The sequence below is a fragment of the Bos indicus genome, chromosome 13 (assembly GCF_029378745.1).
Source record: "Bos indicus isolate NIAB-ARS_2022 breed Sahiwal x Tharparkar chromosome 13, NIAB-ARS_B.indTharparkar_mat_pri_1.0, whole genome shotgun sequence".
Classification (NCBI taxonomy): Eukaryota; Metazoa; Chordata; class Mammalia; order Artiodactyla; family Bovidae; genus Bos; species Bos indicus.
In genome coordinates this window covers 72,126,396-72,142,635 of record NC_091772.1, presented here as the reverse complement: position 1 = coordinate 72,142,635, position 16,240 = coordinate 72,126,396, and the positions used below count along the sequence as shown (strand labels likewise).

Genomic DNA, 16,240 nt, shown 5'->3' with positions numbered 1-16,240 from the left:
CCTTCTGATGACCTCCGTTTTCTCTGTGACATAGATGGTGAAGACATTTACTGAGACAAAGTGAAAGGTAATGGGGTAGGAGGTTTGAGGAGCAAGGTAAAGGGAAGTCAAAGTTAATTCATCCCCGCCCCAAATTCCAGTTGCTTCCTGGGCAGCCCTAAGTGTTGAAGCCAAAGAACATCAGTCCACCATGGCTCCAACTTGCTCAATAAGATAAATTCCTGGTTAAAGTGTGGGAAAGATGGGCTCTTAGGCAGCTCCATGGTTGGTATTCTTCTAGCCAAGCAGTCTGAAAGAGTAGCAGAGCCAAGGAATTAAGGGTGTTGCTGGCGTGATGTGATGGACTACTGCTGCCACTTCCGCATCTGCTCACACCATCTCTGGGAACTTTAACAAATTCTAACTGCTCACCTTGACATTTCCCCATCCCTCAATTAGAGGTCATTTAAAAAAACTGGAGGGACTTCCCTGGTGTACACTGGATGAGAATCTGGCTGTCAGTGCAGGGTACATACACCAATCACTCGTCTGGGGGGATTCCACAAGCCGCAGAGCGACTAAATCCGCGAGCCACAACTACAGAAGCCCGTGCGCTCCAGGGCCCGTGGTCTGCAACAGGACGAGCCACTGCAACGAGAGCCCCACGCACCACAACTAGGGGTAGCCCCTGCTCGCTGCACCTAGAGAAAACCATGCACAGCAACGAAGACCCAGCACAGCAAAACAGAACAGAAAGCAAATAACAAAAAAACCCCAGAAAACCTGGAGGCTTGATTGAATTTTCCACTCTTGACCGTTTATAAACTATCAAGGATCAGGTCATTTTCACACTATGCTCAGGGGTTCCCATTGTTTACATTATGTTGACTAATACAGCCATCTATCTTTATCCTGTTTCTTATCTTTTAAAATAGAATAAAAATCAGATGCTTTAGGATCTCTAACAGCTTATTATGTTACAATAAAGAATGCTTTATTCTCTCCATTGATGGAACGGTAATTCATTTTGTGCTTTCTGGATCTCTGACCATGAAAATAGAAAGACTCTGACAGCAAACCATCCTGGTCTTCAAGTTTATTTATGTTGTTTCAACACACTGACAAAATACACCACATTTTATTTGTAAATTTTCCTCTCAAGAGTGACTTTATCTTTAACCAGAAGATTCTCTTAAAGAACACGCACGCTTGCGTGCATGCATGAACACACACACACACACACACACACACACACACACACAGGCACACTCTGACAAGGCAAGTACAAAAAAACATAACTCCACCAAAGTGTGTGTGAATGAAAGTGCAAACAGGCTTCATTTTCCAACTCTAGGATCATTCTCTCTGCTTCAGAAATTAAACAGAAAGCGTCTGGCTGTCCTAAGCCAGGGCAAGGGCTGGGAGAGGCTGCCAGGGCCAAAGTATGGTGGTTTTTTCTGCTGGAGAGCAGGTTGGAGGGCACAGGACAGGGGTGACAACTCCCTCCCTTCACCCCTCACTGTGTGCCCAGGTCATGGTGTAATGATTTCATTTGGCAAAGGGAGGGGGTGAAGAACCAGTGGGGTGGACAGAAGGCAGATTTCTTATCCCCTCCCCTTTTTTTTTTTTATGATTTGGTTTCTTTCCCGTTAAGACAGTGCTGAGGCTCAAAATTCGGGGGCCTGGGGGCCCTTTTCTCCAAGGCCCCTGGTCCATCTTGTCTTTCCCGTAGACAAGGGTTAGGACAGTGGAGGGCAGACCCACGTGGCTCAGCCGTCCCAGCTGTGCTCCTTAGAAGTGGAGAGGCCCCACAGCACGGCTGTGTGTGCTTGCTGTCTTCTCACGCCAGAGTCAGCGAGCTCTCTCTGCAGTCTCATGGGGGAGCAGACGAGGCCATGGAGCTGGTGGGCTTCAGTGACACCCGAGCAACCAGGACAGAGAGGCTCAGACGGGCTCCTCCTTACTCCTGAGCAAGGAGACGCTTGTGCAACCTCGGTAAACCCAGCCCCCTGCCCAGGGCAGGGCCGGGCCAAGCCTTCCCGGGAAGGTGGTGTCTCTGAGGTCCGTCCACAGCCCTGTGGCAGTGCAGCAGGGGGCTGAACGGCTGCCCTGGTCCAGCTACCCGGGCCTCCGTGAGAAAGGGTCCTCTCTTGGGCCGAGGCAAGTAATCAACAGAGCTTTGGGTTTCCCAAAGATAAAGCTTCATATTTTCACAATAATAGCCCTTGACACTTTCCCACATCAAGCTTCATGTCTGCACCCTGACAAGCACATCTGAGAGTGTCCAACGCACATCTGCACGTATGCATCATGTGGCGGAGATGAGGGGTCCAGGGGAGGCCCCGGGCTCCACAAGAGCCTGGCGGTGGCACCTCACCTCCATGTGTGCGGCCTCTGCCCCCTGCCCCTGTAGGCTGGGAGGCAGGTTTGGCAGGGGCTCAGTGGAGCCACACTTCGACAGAAAGGTCAAAATCCCAGAGCCATGGCAGGTATCCGGCTGGCAATGCAAGACAGATGGAGGGTGGTAAGAGAAGCTTAAGGGACATGGAGAATTCAAAGCTAGAGGAATTCATCTTCTTCCCAAATCCCACTTTTTAAGAGTCTTCGTAAGACTTCCCAAAACCAAGACATCTAAGAGACAGAGTGCATGCCAGGCAGACATTCCCATGGCAAAAGGCCTGGCAGGCATGGGGCCCTTACCTCCTGGGCAATACACTGGCTGAGACCCACGGCGGCAGGGAAGGATGCTCTGCTCTGCTTTGAGAGCCTCCACGTCTGCCGGCTACCCTGCAGGCCCATGGCCCGGGATTATCTGATGTACCCGGGGGCTGGCCTCGGCTACCTAGCTCAAATACCAAGTGGTCCAGAACTGGGACCTGAAGAACATCCCAGAACTGGATGCTGAAGGCATCCTGGCTCAGAATCCCCACTTCTGGGCAAGAGACAGAAAGGCACCCACAGCCCTCAGTGGATGCTATGAAGACATACCTCTGGGAATGTCTGGGAAAACCAGACAGCAGAATGAGGGCAACAAAACCAGCAGACAGAAACAGGCGAGGTGCTGTTTTGAATAAATGTGTTTGTGGCAGGGTGGCTTCCTGGAAGGAGGAAAGGAGATGGTGGGGTCGGGGCGGGGGTGTGGGGGGGAAGCACAGAGAGATGCCGAAGAGAGAAGGGCCTCAGGCTGAAGGACTCCCGTTCTACCAGACTCTTTTTTAACTGCTGAGAGAAAGACCCTTTGGTGATGAAACAGGTCGCTGGAGAGGTGGGGCCGTCATTGGTGGGGCACCTTCAACCTTCGCCATCAGTAACGCTCCAGTGGCCCGCTCACACCCTCACTGGTGTGCCTGGTAGTAGATGAGCTCCAGGACTCAGGGGGCTAGGACTCCATCCTCCCCAGGGCTCCTCTGCTCCCCTGTACCTTGCAGGAAGTGGCCCCGGAGAGAAGGACCACCCCGGTTAAGGGCCAGAGGGTGGGTGGGGGGGTCCACAGGTGGGATGGTAGGAACTCAAGTTGGGAAGGAAGCATCAGCTGCAGAGGGAGGGCCCAGCCCTGAGGCAGTCACTTTAAGGTGTCGTCGGCGTTTTTGAACATGAGAATGGCGTTATAGATCTTCAAGGCTGGGCCCAGCTTGACGCTCATGATCTTCACAATGTCCGCCTGTGTCAGCAAAAGGAAGGCCTCGCCGTCAATCATCTGAGGGGTCGAGGGAGGGAGGTGGAAAGCGGAGAGGGGAAGGAGGAGGGTTGGGGTGATGCGTGGGGGGTGGGAGGGAGAAAGAAGATGGGCGTGAAGGACAGGTGTGGGGAGGGGCGGCGGAAGGCGAGGAGAGGAAGGAAAAAGGAGAAAGGACAAGGAAGGGAGGGAGGAAAAAAGGAAGACAGCGATGGGGACAGAGAAGGAAAGAAAGACATCCACTGGCCTCCCCGTGTCCACACACACACAGTCTCTCTCTCTCTTCTGGTTGGCTGGTCTGGATTTCAGAGTGTATTTGCAAACCACTCTGCGTCCTCACTGACAGGGGCTTCTAAGAACCCATTGTTGCTGTCCTCATATAAACCCACGAGTCTATGAGAGTGCTGTGAATAGTAAACCAGCAGACACAGCGGGCAATCCCATGTGATGTAGGCTAAGCTCTACCTTGTTACCTGTGAGCTCTTTTTGAGAAGGAAGGGCAGGGTGGGGAAGGAAGAGAGGAAAAGAGAGAGAGATCTAACTTGAATCTAACCAAGCCTCTGCACCCGATGTCCAGTTTATAAGAAACACAGGGGAGAGTGGAATTAGTTAAATGACACCTCAAGGAAGCAATGAGACAAGTCTAGAAGTTCACATTCACCAAGACTGTTGTCAGTGTTGTGAAAAAAGAAACAAACAGAGGGCAACTATTCTAGAACAGAAGATATTTAAGAGACGTGATGATCTAGATCAACTGTGTGAAGCTTGCTTGGGTCCTGGCTCAAAAATACCAACTGCAAAAGATATTCCAGGCACGAGCAGGGAAATCTGAATACAGCAGAATACAAGTGATATAAAGCAGCTATTGCCCATTTGTTCAGTGGGATGACAAGGTGCTGGTTATGCAGAAAAAGACTTTAGTCTTTAAGAGATGCGTGCTGAAGGGCTCAGGGCTGAAAGGTCATGATGTCCACTCTTTACTTAAAGCTACTTCACCTAAAAATAGGTGAAGCAAATATGAAAGCGGTTGATAATTGTTAATTCTCTGGGACGAGGTTATAAGTAGAGACAGGGAAGGGGAAAATCTGTTAAGGAGGAGGGTAGGATTTGAAGAGAGCCAGAGAGGGAGGAAGGTGGGGCAAGGAGGGGGGATGGTAAGTACAAGGGCTTTGTCTCTTGGCAGGTGGGCTGGGCTGGGCTCGGGAGCCTCTGGGCAGGAGGGCCACAGGGCTCCTGGTCCCACCACTGGCTTGAAGAACTCCCTCTCCTGAGGCTAGGACCCCTTTATCAAAGAGGCACCATCCCTCCTATGGTTCACGGCAAACACAACACGACTATGGTGTTCCTTATGAGCCCAGCACTCTTCTTAAACACTTGTGGTGCATTAACTGATTCAATAATCCTCACCACACTTCTCGGAAGCAGTACCAGTATTACCCCCATATTACAGATGAGGAAACTAAGGCAGAAAGACTAAGGAATCGGCCCTCAATCACGTTATGCTGGGCCAGGCACATACAGATATCAATAATTATTTGGTGAACAAATACCCAACAGCTACCATAAAGGGGACAAAGAGAGGACTGCGCAGACTTTCCTTAGGACCACCGGTGCTGATCACCAGACTGGATAGGCTACCCATCAGACCACTGATCTGAAATTGGAGCAGATCCAATTTCTCACTCATGAAGCATTCCTCTAATGACTGGTCTGTCCCGACTAGAACGAATCCTGACTTATGTCCCACAAAGCATCAGTTCAGCCAGAGAAAGCCCATTCCTTGGAGCAGCATCCTCCTTGGGGATGACAGATGATGTAGACCAGACCCCGGAGAAGGCAACCCTCAGACCTTGCAGAAGTCCCCGTCTACCCTGGGTAGACTCTACTGGATGCCAGTGGGCTACCAGCACACTGTTCCCCCTTTGGCATTGCTTTTTTGCATCACAGATCATGCTGAACTGAAATACACAGCAGATGCTCAAGGGAGAGACAACTCCTCCTAAAAAGCGGAGAAAGCCCGAGGACCAAACTCCGGAGTGATTGGAGTTAAGTGGCTGGCTAAGCCTCTTAACTCAAAGAGCATTGATTTACAACCTGTCATCACCCAAAGGAAGATCTCTAGTGGGTGATACACCTTCTGCTCTGTCTCACTAAACACGTGCAGAGAAGACTTGGTGGAAGATAGAAGGCTTAGTACAAGTTGTCTAAGGATGGGAAGCCTTATTAATATTAGACATGACAAAATTCAAGCTTTAAAATAATGAGACTATGAAACCAGCAAGAGATCATTTAATAGGGATACATAAAGTTTTACATTAAGGCTAATACAAAAAAGAAAACCCTCCAGCAGTACAAGTAACACACTGGAAGATTTGGTTAGACTATAGTCGACAATTGACAGAAGGGGCAACCTGGGGGCTTTCATGAATTCCAAGCTGGTATGACGTGGCTATAATAAAGCTCGTGCGAACTATTGCCAACAAAAATATAGGGTTCAAATCTGGACAAGAAGAAAACTACCCAAATGTCCATTAACAGGAGAACTGTGGGATATTCATAAAACAGAGCACTGCTCGGGATAAAAAGGAGCTGACTACTAGCTACACATAATGTGGATGAACCTCCAAAACATTCCACTGAAGAGACAAATGCAAAAGAGTATATGTTGTATGATTCCATTAACATGAAGTTCAAGAACAGGTAAAACTAATCTATGGAGCTAGAAATCAGAACAGCGGTTGTCTATGAGAGCTGACAACAGGGGTCAAGAAAGAACTTTCTGGTATGATGGATGTTTCATATCTTGATTGACATATTGGGTTCAGGGTGTATACATTTCACAAAACCTGTAGAATCATAGCTTTGAGAAGTATAATTACATATGTGTGTGTACATTTCACTCCACGCATATTTCACCTCCATTAAAAAAACCTAGGTGTCGGCTCATCAGGTGTAACCACTCTCTTGGGGACCACTCTCATGGGGGATGCTGATAATGGGGCGGGGGTACACGGGAACTCTGCACCTTCCTCTCAATTTTGCTGTGGACCTAAAACTGCTCTGAAAACATATAAAGTCTTTTTAAAAACAAAAGGAAAGACCACCCAGAGGATCAGCAGCCCAGTGCGTTCTGTGTTGATCAGAGGGTATCTGAAACACAGGGCACAGCTCTGAACACACACAGTCCAAGAAGAAAATCACGAACCAAGAAGGCAAGCACTCAGATGGAGAGGAGTTCGGGAGGGCCACCGCCCAAGGGTCGATGAAGAAACTGGCCGTGCTGGCCCTGGATAAAGAGATGCTTCCTGGGAAAGAGGAGACTTCTTTCTCTCCGGCACCTCACCTGGAAGCGGCATCTTTGGGGAGCTGAGACTATACTCTCTTAGGTGGAGGAGGTACGTGTAGTCTTTGGAAGGAATTCCTAAATAAACTCAAAAGGTCTCTTCCGATTTCAAACTACAAATTAGGAGAGTCATGATAAAGCTCTTTGTTGAAGGACAACTACACAGTGAAAGCCAGAACCACCACTGACCGAGCCCTCCCTATCTCGGGCCTGTGGCCGTATACAGACACTAGTGACGTAGTCACACTTGCCGTTCTGGTACCAGGACCCACTCACCAATTCCAGTGCTCGCGTGGCCCTGCAAGGTAGTCATCATTATACCCATCTTCTCTCTATTTTACAGATGAGGAGACGCAGACTCAAAAGACCTCTAACCGGCAGAACCAGGGTTCACACCCACCTGCCCACGAAGCTAGTGGTCTTTCACCTACAACTCACTGCTTCTCATCTTTGGTAAGCTTTTGGGTCTTAATTTTAAGTGTGTGTTAGCATCCTTGCAGTAAATAGCGATAGTCGTGTCAGTCAAAATACATTTTAATTGGCTGCCATTAGAGAAGCTAAGTTTGCACAGAGAGCAAAGGAGTGAATGGAATCGTGTTTCTGGGACAGTTTCTCTTCCCGCTGACAGTCTGAACACAGAGGGTTGGGTTCCCAAGCTAGGCTGTGGTCATCCGTACCAGATTTTCCCCAAAGACGTGGGTCACTGTGACTGGAACCCCCTGACCTCAGGTGGGACAACAGAGGCCCTCCCCAGCTGGAGGCAGTGCTCACGCCCTGCCATCTCAAGGACCATGACGCTGCTCGGTCCCCACCCTGCACCGAGCACCCACCTCATCCTTGAAGAGCCGCGCTTGGTCCTCACAACCTGTCAGGGTCTGAACGAAGCCGAAGACCTTGGAAACCAAAGGAGACGTGTTGCCAAGGGCATGGGGCTCTGGAGAGGAGGGAGGAGGTGGCCCTGCCTGGTGTTGGTGCCTCCTGGGCTCTGACAATGTAATTTTTCTTAGCAGCCCCAGAGGATCCTGACTCTCTGTGCTGCTGGGGGCCCAAGGTGAGGCCCCTTGCTCCCAAGGCCTTGGGCTGAGCCGGTCTCTCCTGCCGGATTAGAGGCACGCCCCCCTCCCCATCCCCAGGACAGGCCTATCAAAGGGTGCTCAGGCAGCCCCACTGGGCAGCTGGGAGAGGCTGTGGAGGGATGATGAGTCAGGAGTGGTATGGGGCTCCACCTGATGGGGCCCTTTCCTGAGCCCTCCTGCCAGGGTGCAGTGAGGGCAAAGGAGGGGCAGAGGAAGAGGGACGGGTCCCTGCCCCTCACCTCATCGATGGTCCACTTGGCGACTGCTGAGGCCGAGATGCCCGCCACACCGGGAAGGAGCTTGCAGTGCTGCTCCCAGCACACGGACAGCGACCGGTCAGGGTGGGCTGACAGGGCCGACATGAAGAGGGACTGGTGTGTGACATCAGCGGTCAGTGCTGCAAGGCAGAGGCAGAGGCTGGTGGCCAGGGCCAAGGACCAACCTGCCTCCCTCCAAAGCCCGCTCGTCCCCAGGCCACCTGGGAGACTGGCTGGCAGAGGACGCCGGACCGTGGCCCCTTTCAGACAGCCCTGCAGAGCCAAGGGGGTGAGGCAGATCCCCCAACTCCTCACCGAGCACTTGGCCCTGATGTTACAGACCGTGTAGGAAAACCCCACCCTCCCCCGAGGCTGTGGCAGCTGGGCCCCGCAAGGATGCTCTTTTCTCCTGGAGCTGCAGCAGCATCCTGGAAACAGCACTCTCTGGAGACCCTGCATCCACATGGCCCCTGATATCCAGGCCACCTCAGTGTGCTGTGTGCTCAGTCGCTTCAGTTGTGTCCGACTCTGTGATCCTACGGCCTGGAACCCGCAAGGCTCCTCTGTCCATGGGATTCTCCAGGGAAGTATACTGGAGTGGGTTGCCGTACCCTCAGCCTGGACATCAAATGCCCATCCTGTTTGCCCTTGGTTTGCTAAGTCCTTTTGGGCCCTGACTGTTGCAGCCTCAGGGGGATTCTGTTTGAGGTGCAGTCAGACTTCCCAGGGGACTTCCCTGGCGGTCCAGTGGCTAAGACGCCACATTTCCATGAGAGGAGGCATAGGTTTGATCCCTGGTCAGGGCACTAAGATCCCCGCATGCCGTGGCGGGGTGGTGGCGGTGGTGGGGAGAACCAGCCTGCCCTGTCTGAAGTGAACCCCCCAGCCGATGCCACTGCTTTAAGTTTCTCTCCTCCTCCTACGTCCCCAGCCGAGTCTGGTTCATTCCCTGCATGCCTGCCCCCCGCCTACTCTGGCACCTCCAGGATGATCCCTGATCCACTCGCCCATTCCCACTGCCTGCCCCTCTGCTTCATCTGCTCCTGGAACCCCTGGCTCCCAACCTCCAGCCTCCAAGCGGCTCGACCTTTTGGTGAGCAACCCTACTCTACCTGGCTTCCTCCTCGGCCGGGCTTGGCAGCTGTGTACTTGCACTTCGTCTACTTCTGGGGCCTCTGGCAAACCTGGCTTCTGCCTACCTAACCTGCCTTGGCTGGCCTTTGGCCACGTGGCCACTGTCCCAGGGGGCTTGCCTGCTTCTGCCCAGAGTCCAAGAGAGCCGGCTCTATCCTATTCACTTGGTGCTAATTCCAGACTCTCGAGCACGCGGCCCCCCGCTGCCCTCTTCTCCAAGGCCCACCCTGCTCATCACCGTGTCCTTCCGTCCCTCCCCTTCACTTCAGACTTTTGCCCTGACTCCTTGGACCTCACAATCCTCCTCAGAGCCTCTGGGATCCTGGTTCCAGCCTCACTGATGGTTCTTCTCTAACTGCCCGCCTGCTGTCTGTCTGCTCATTGGCCCAAACCCAGGCTCCCACCCACACCCTGAAGAGCCCCAGCCTTCAGGACAACCCCAGAGCTTGCAACCGCTGCACAGCCCAGTCAGCCCTTGCAGAGGACCCGTTTAGGGTACAGCCTGGATCTCCCGTGACAGCTGCTGCTGCCGGCACTTGGCCTCCTGTCCCCGCAGTGTCCCTCTTCAAGGTCCACTATCTGGTGCTCCACGTATCCTGGCGAGGAGTCTGGGGGCTGAGCTCCTTATCTTTCTTCCCCAGAGCATAGGACAGAAGCATTTGTAGGCAGCCCGCAGTATCTTATCTAACTGCAAAATATCTAGTGTGTGTGTGTGTGTGTGTGTGTGTGTGTGTGTTAGTTGCTCAGTCTTATCTGACTTTCTGAGACCTTATGGACTATAGCCCGCCAGACCTCTAGTCCATGGGATTTTCCAGGCAAGAATACTGGAGTGGGTTGCGTTCCTTTTTCCAGGGATTGAACTTGGGTCTCCTGCATTGCAGGCATATTCTTTACCATTTGAACCACCAGGGTGGTATCTTATCTAACTGCTAAACATCTATTATAGCTCCTCTTTTTTTTTTTCTTTTGCTTAACAACAGAAATGTGTTTCTCATACTAGAAACTGAAAGTCATCAAGACACCAGCATACTGGGTATGTAGTGAAGGCCTACTTCCTGACCCCCAGGCTGCCATCTCCTCAATGTGTCCTCACATGGCAGAAGGGGCAAGGGGTCTCTTAGGAGGGTACTAATCCCATTCATGAGGAGTCCATCCTCATGACCTAATCACCTCCCAAAGGCCCCACTCCAAATAGGATGAGGATGAAGTTTCAACATATGCGTTTGGGGGGTTACAAACATTTAGTTGAGAGCATTATTATTAGAAGTTAGCAACTCTGTGCTGAATAGGCACTGTGGAAACGTGAGGGCAGGGAAGAGGGGGAACGCAGTATAATAGAAACCACAAATTGGACTTGGAATCAGTTCCTTACTAACTTGTTTTTTTAATGCTGGGCACCTCACTTAACATGGGCCTCAGTTTCCCAACTTGAAAACGAACTGATTGAGGGGATTTCTCTGGTGGTCCAGTGGTTAAGACTCTGAGCTCTCAATGCAGGAGGCCCGAGTTCGATTCCTGGTCAGGGAACTAGATCCCACATGCCACAACTAAGAGTTCACATGCTGCCACTAAGACCCGGTGCAGCCAAATAAATTTTAAAAAGAAATAAAAAGAAGATGAAGCGGTGTGTAAGGAAATCACAGTGGTTCCTCGTTCTTTCCAAGAACTGACACTCACAGGTCCTGGAGGGCCCCATGAGCACCATGAGCACAGCCAAGTCCTGAGCTCTCCAGGCAGGCAGCTTTCCCCAGGGAGCTGTTTTCCAGCAGATCCACACTGAGGAGGCCTACCCTCGGATGCGTGAGAAGGAACAAAATCCAGAGGGACCAGTGTCCCCTCTGCGAGAGCCAGCCAGCTGATGGAACAGGGAAGCCCTGCCCAGAGGTCAAAGGCCTGGGCGCTGTCCCTTGCCCTGTCCCTGAAGTGTCTCAGGACTCGGGTGAGTCCTTCCCAGTCTAATCCGGAACACAGCCTTGTCCATGGAAAGACTTCCCAAGTTCTCAGGATAATTCTGGAATGAACACAGCAGGCAAGCGCCCTCTGGCAGTCAGAACACGGCCTTACAATGGAAGCTGACCAGGTGTACAACATCTATGTTGCAGACCGCTTGTGAGCGTCAGCGAGACGGTAAAGATAAAGCGGCTGAAGCGGTGCTTGGCCTACAGCAGGTGCTTGGCAGTGCAGTAGCCACTATTTTTTCAGGTAACTGACACCTGAAAGGCAGGTACTATTCATGTTTTCAAGTGAGAAAACTGAAGCTCAGAGCTGTGACTTGCTCAAGGTCACACAGCTAGAAAGTAATGGCCATGACTTCCCTCCCGGGAAGCCAAGACTGAGAAAAGCAGAGCTGGGGCATCATCCCGCCTCACAGAGGGTGACCAGGAGCCCAGAGAGGCTCTGCATCTTGCCAGCAGACTCACAGCAAGGCCTGAGGTAGAAAGGGGCTAGCATCTGAGGCCGTTCAAGGCCCCATGCTGTGTCTCGGCACTGCTCTCTGTCTCCAAGTATTGCGACACCTGCCCCCCAGCCTCTCCCACTCTGTGTCCCCCTGGTGACTCCTCCCACCAATAGCTAAGCTGTCACAGTGAACATGGTGGAGGACACAGGGAACAAATAACCCAGGACTCACTCGGAAAACCTTCCTGTGGGATCTTCCGGTACTTTGGAGGGCGCCCGATCCTGGAGAGAGAGGAGCCGGGCCCATGGCAGGGACTCAGCGCCTGCTCTGGCCTCGGAGGACTTGAGGCTCCGCACCCTTGCCCTCCGCACCGGCCGTGATGGCGAGGCTTCTTCCTTAGGGAGAAGCCCGAGAGGTTCCTCTTACGGGCTGAGGCCTCTGTGTCCGACAGCTCTGCCTTCAGCCGACTCTGGTTCCTCTCGGCCAGGGGGCAACCCGAGAGGCAGTGGTGAGCTGTGAACTTGCCGGTGACGTGGCCAGAGCCATCACAACCAGGAGTGGGGCACTTCCTGAAAAAGAAGAAGGTTTGAGATGAAGCTGCTTGGTCCCACTTGGCTCTTCCCAAGCCTGGCTCCACTGGGAGAGCAGACGGGTGGGCCCTGGTTGGCCACCCATGGTGGGTACAAGACAGACCCCCTCTGAGCAGTGCCTGAGGGTCCCTGAGCGGGAGCCCTTCACTCACCGGTGGTGAAAGCTGTACTTGGAGGTCCTGGTGTGTGGCAGACTCCGATAGCTGAGAGGGGGACAGCCCGTGGGGGAGGCAGCACTGGGCTCTCTGGATTCTGGAGGAGCAGGCAGAAAAGGGTCAGCATGGGGTCTGGGGGGTGGAGGTGGGCCTGGGGGAAGGGACATGGAAGGTAGGGAAGGTCAGCACTAGGAACCAGTTCCCAGGTACAGGGGCCATGAGCCAGGCTGGGACGCCACTTCCTGCGAATGGACATCAGTCCCTCACGGGGGAATGGGGGCTTGCCTCTCATATACACTGTGGAAACCTGTAGGCCATACCCTCTGTTTCTGGAAAGAAGAGCACCCTCGATCACCTTGGGGCTGGTGTGGACACAGCTGCACCCAGAAGCTACATCAGCCAGATTCATGTTATTCTCGTTTCTCAGTTTCAACCCCAAGACTTTGGGGACTATTTTTTTAGTCTCTGTCTATGCTTGGAGAACAGTTGAGAAGGATCCATGCCCCGTATGAAACAGATGCGGGTGACCTCCAAGCCCTGCCGGCAGCGGGGAGCAGGATCTGATGCAGGGAGCCACGATGCCTTAGCAAGCACTGCGCATGCTCTGCGTGGCTCTGCTGGACGCTGAGAAGACTCCTCAGGGCACAACTACCTCCGAAGCATCTGCTCCCAAGTGAGCTTGGCCCTTCACACCTCCAGGTCCCCCACCCAGCAACTGAGGAGGCCAGAAGCACTGCTCAGTGTGACAGAGACCCTCCCCAGGGTGGGGAGGATGAGGGATCCCAGAGTTTACTGTGGGCATACTATAGAAGGGAGGTGGTGCCAGAGCTCGGGGGCAGGGTCAGACATCAGGAGGAAAGGGTCAGAGTGCCCCAGGGGTACACACGGAGAGGAGGTTGCAGGGGATGTCCCGTCTTGGAGCACCAGCCTGCCGGGTGGATGTCAGGGTGGTCAGCATCAATCCAGAAGTCATAGGTGTGACTCCAGCCATCAAAGTGGAGCTGGGGAGGAAAGAAAGGCCCGGGAGGTCAGGTGTTCCTCATGGAGCCCAGCTAGGCCGGGAGGTCCTCCAGGCCCCAGGAGGCTCTCCCCATCCCTGGGGCCTGTCAGAAGCAAGATCCTGAATTGGAAGAACAAAGGAGCCAACCTCACAATAATCCATCTCGACCACCACACTTCCCAAGGGTTCCACCTATGAAGTTACTGGCATGCATGCATGCCAAGTTGCTTCAGTCATGTCCAACTCTTTGGGACCCCATGAACTGCAGCCTACCAACCGGGCTTCTCTGTCTATGGGGATTCTTCAGGCAAGAATACTGGAGTGGGTTGCCATGCCCTCCTCCAGAGGATCTTCCCGATCCAGGGATAGAACCCGTGTCTCCTGTGGCTCCTGCACTGCAAGTGAATTCTTTACTGCTGAGCTACCAGGGAAGCCCTGAAGTTACTGGCATCTCCCATCAGTCCTTGGGTAGGACAAGGATTCATGGGCCCATCTGATAGGCTCAGAGAAGGGACGGGATCTGTCCCGACTCACAAAGGTTAAGTCGCAGATGAGACCTGACTGAGACCCAAGATCTTCCGCCTCAAGTTTAGAGCTCCCTTCCCTGCAACATGCAGCTTCCCTGCAGTCTGGCTCATGCCATGCCCTTGACCTCAGCCCCGTCTACGGAAGTCCTGCCCCATCGGCCTGTCCACTCCCCCAGCCCGAGGGGCCCAGAGCCACCTTTATCCGATGATCCTCCACATCCTCCACGCTGGCCACACGAATTAGGGCTGGGTTCCTGCGGTCCACGGCTTCCAGCTTCATGTTGACCAGGAAGCTGTGTGGGGGTCGCTACAGGGGGAGAGTGGTCTTCAGGCTAAGGCCCTGCTCAGCAGAGCTGAGGCCCCAAGAGGGATGCCCAGGTGTTGTGCTTGGGGAAACCGTGGCCAAAGTGGGAGGCCGGGGCCCTGTCCTGCCTGACCGAGGGCTCCACACTTCCCTGAACTCAGCTCTGAGGGCAGAGAAAGCCAACTCACCACCTTGAAGGCCCAGGCAGGCACAGCAGAGGCACCAGTTTCTTCCAGATATTTCTCCCAACAGAAGCTGTCAGGGTCTGGGTAGTCTGGAGGAGAGGATGAGGGCAATGTCTAGGCCGGGTGTAGCGGGGAGCTCCTCCCCTCCAAGCAGGGCCAGGGGTGTGGAAAGGACAGAAGCCCGTGGACAGAAATCCCCGTGTCACAGCCTGCTCCTTGCAGGGGGCTCCTGAAGGGGAGGGGTGCCAGGCAGAAGCAAGCAATTTAGTTGGTTATCTGGGAACCCCGGTTCCCAGTCCTCTCCTTGGCTCTGTTGCCTCGCTCCAGCCCCAGTCCCATCTGAACCCCTAATGTATGTTCTGAGTGCTAAGTCGCTTCAGTCATGTCCAGCTCTTTGCGATCCTATGGACTGAAGCCCATCAGGCTTCTCTGCCCATGGAATTCTCCAGGCAAGACTACTGGAGTGGGTTGCTATGCCTTCCTCCAGGTGATCGTCCTGACCCAGGAAGCAAACCTGCATCTCTGACGTCTCCTGTACTGGCAGGCGGGTTCTTTATCACTAGTGCCAGTGTAACACCACTGACAGGGAAGGATACACTTTCTTCACTCTGGATTCCTGTTCCCTTACTGACAGGGCTCAGCTAACTTTCGTTTTGGTTTTTTTTTGGCTGTGAGATCTTAGTTCCCTGACCAGGGATCGAACCCATGTCCTCGGCAGTGAAAGGGCAGAGTCCTAACCCCTGGACCAGGAATTTCCTTTCAGCCTCAACAGAGTCAGGGTTTAACAGTACTCTCCTAAGATCAAAGGGTTCTCAGCTCTCAGGCAAAGAAGCTAAGGCTCCAGGCTACACGTGTGCCCTTGGCCTGCCCTTAGAGACCCAGCTAATGAGGTACTGGTAAGGACTGGGGAGAGAGGGGTGGCTCAGGCTGCAGGGTCACCTTGTGGAGGGGTGAGGGGCTTTCCTTGCTTCTGGCACCAGCCCACCGGGTGGATGTAGGGGCTGCTGGAATCACACCTGAAACCCAAGAATTCTTCACTGTCTCAGGTGAGACTTCGAGGCCTGGAGCCCGCTGTCCTGTGACATCACGGCGACAGGGCCCACCCTCATGTTACTTCTGAGGGAGAGTCAGACTGGTGACTGGTGAGGGAGTCAGAAAATTCCAACAGTAACTAAAAACTCTAATACCGCCTTAATATCTCAGAGAAAGTCATGGGTCACGGAGTCTGCTTGTTTTAACCTCGGTATTTTTAGATGAAACATTTAATTGTCATAATTACTAAATGATGCAGATCCGGGTCCCCAACCTCCGGGATCTAATGCCTGGTGATCCGAGGTGGGGCTGATGTAATAAGAACAGAAATAAACCGCACAATAAATGGACTGTGCTTGAATCATCCCCGAACCACGCCCTCACCCCCGGTCCTTGAAAACACTGTTTTCCACGAAACTGGTCCCTGGTGCCAAAGAGGCTGGGCCCCTGTAGATGAGATCTACAGGGCAGTCGATTGTCCCCTGAGCAATACGAATATCAGGGCTGAGCTGGGCTGCCTGGCGCATCCCATGCCCACCGTCCCTCCCCTGCCCCTGTCCCTGCCCCCTGGGGCCAAGTCTGGG

The 16,240-nt window shown here is 53.3% G+C and overlaps 1 protein-coding gene across 4 annotated transcripts in view; it reads right to left on the bottom strand.

Annotated features, from left to right (window-relative positions):
* Positions 1-1,060: 1,060 nt before the first annotated feature.
* Positions 1,061-16,240, bottom strand: part of L3MBTL1 (L3MBTL histone methyl-lysine binding protein 1) — a 41,223-nt gene continuing 26,043 nt past the window's right edge. For 2 of the 4 annotated variants that reach the window (XM_070801707.1, XM_070801708.1), the window contains 9 exons: positions 15,564-15,640; positions 14,628-14,713; positions 14,332-14,442; positions 13,495-13,609; positions 12,606-12,705; positions 12,095-12,432; positions 8,314-8,471; positions 7,829-7,891; positions 1,061-3,676 (listed from right to left, as the gene is read on the bottom strand). In XM_070801707.1, coding sequence (XP_070657808.1) covers positions 3,542-3,676; positions 7,829-7,891; positions 8,314-8,471; positions 12,095-12,432; positions 12,606-12,705; positions 13,495-13,609; positions 14,332-14,442; positions 14,628-14,713; positions 15,564-15,640 — 1,183 coding nt within the window. In that variant the 3' untranslated portion in view covers positions 1,061-3,541. The remainder of the gene's footprint in view (positions 3,677-7,828; positions 7,892-8,313; positions 8,472-12,094; positions 12,433-12,605; positions 12,706-13,494; positions 13,610-14,331; positions 14,443-14,627; positions 14,714-15,563; positions 15,641-16,240) is intronic. The other 2 variants (XR_011570222.1, XM_019972431.2) reach the window with 2 other exon arrangements.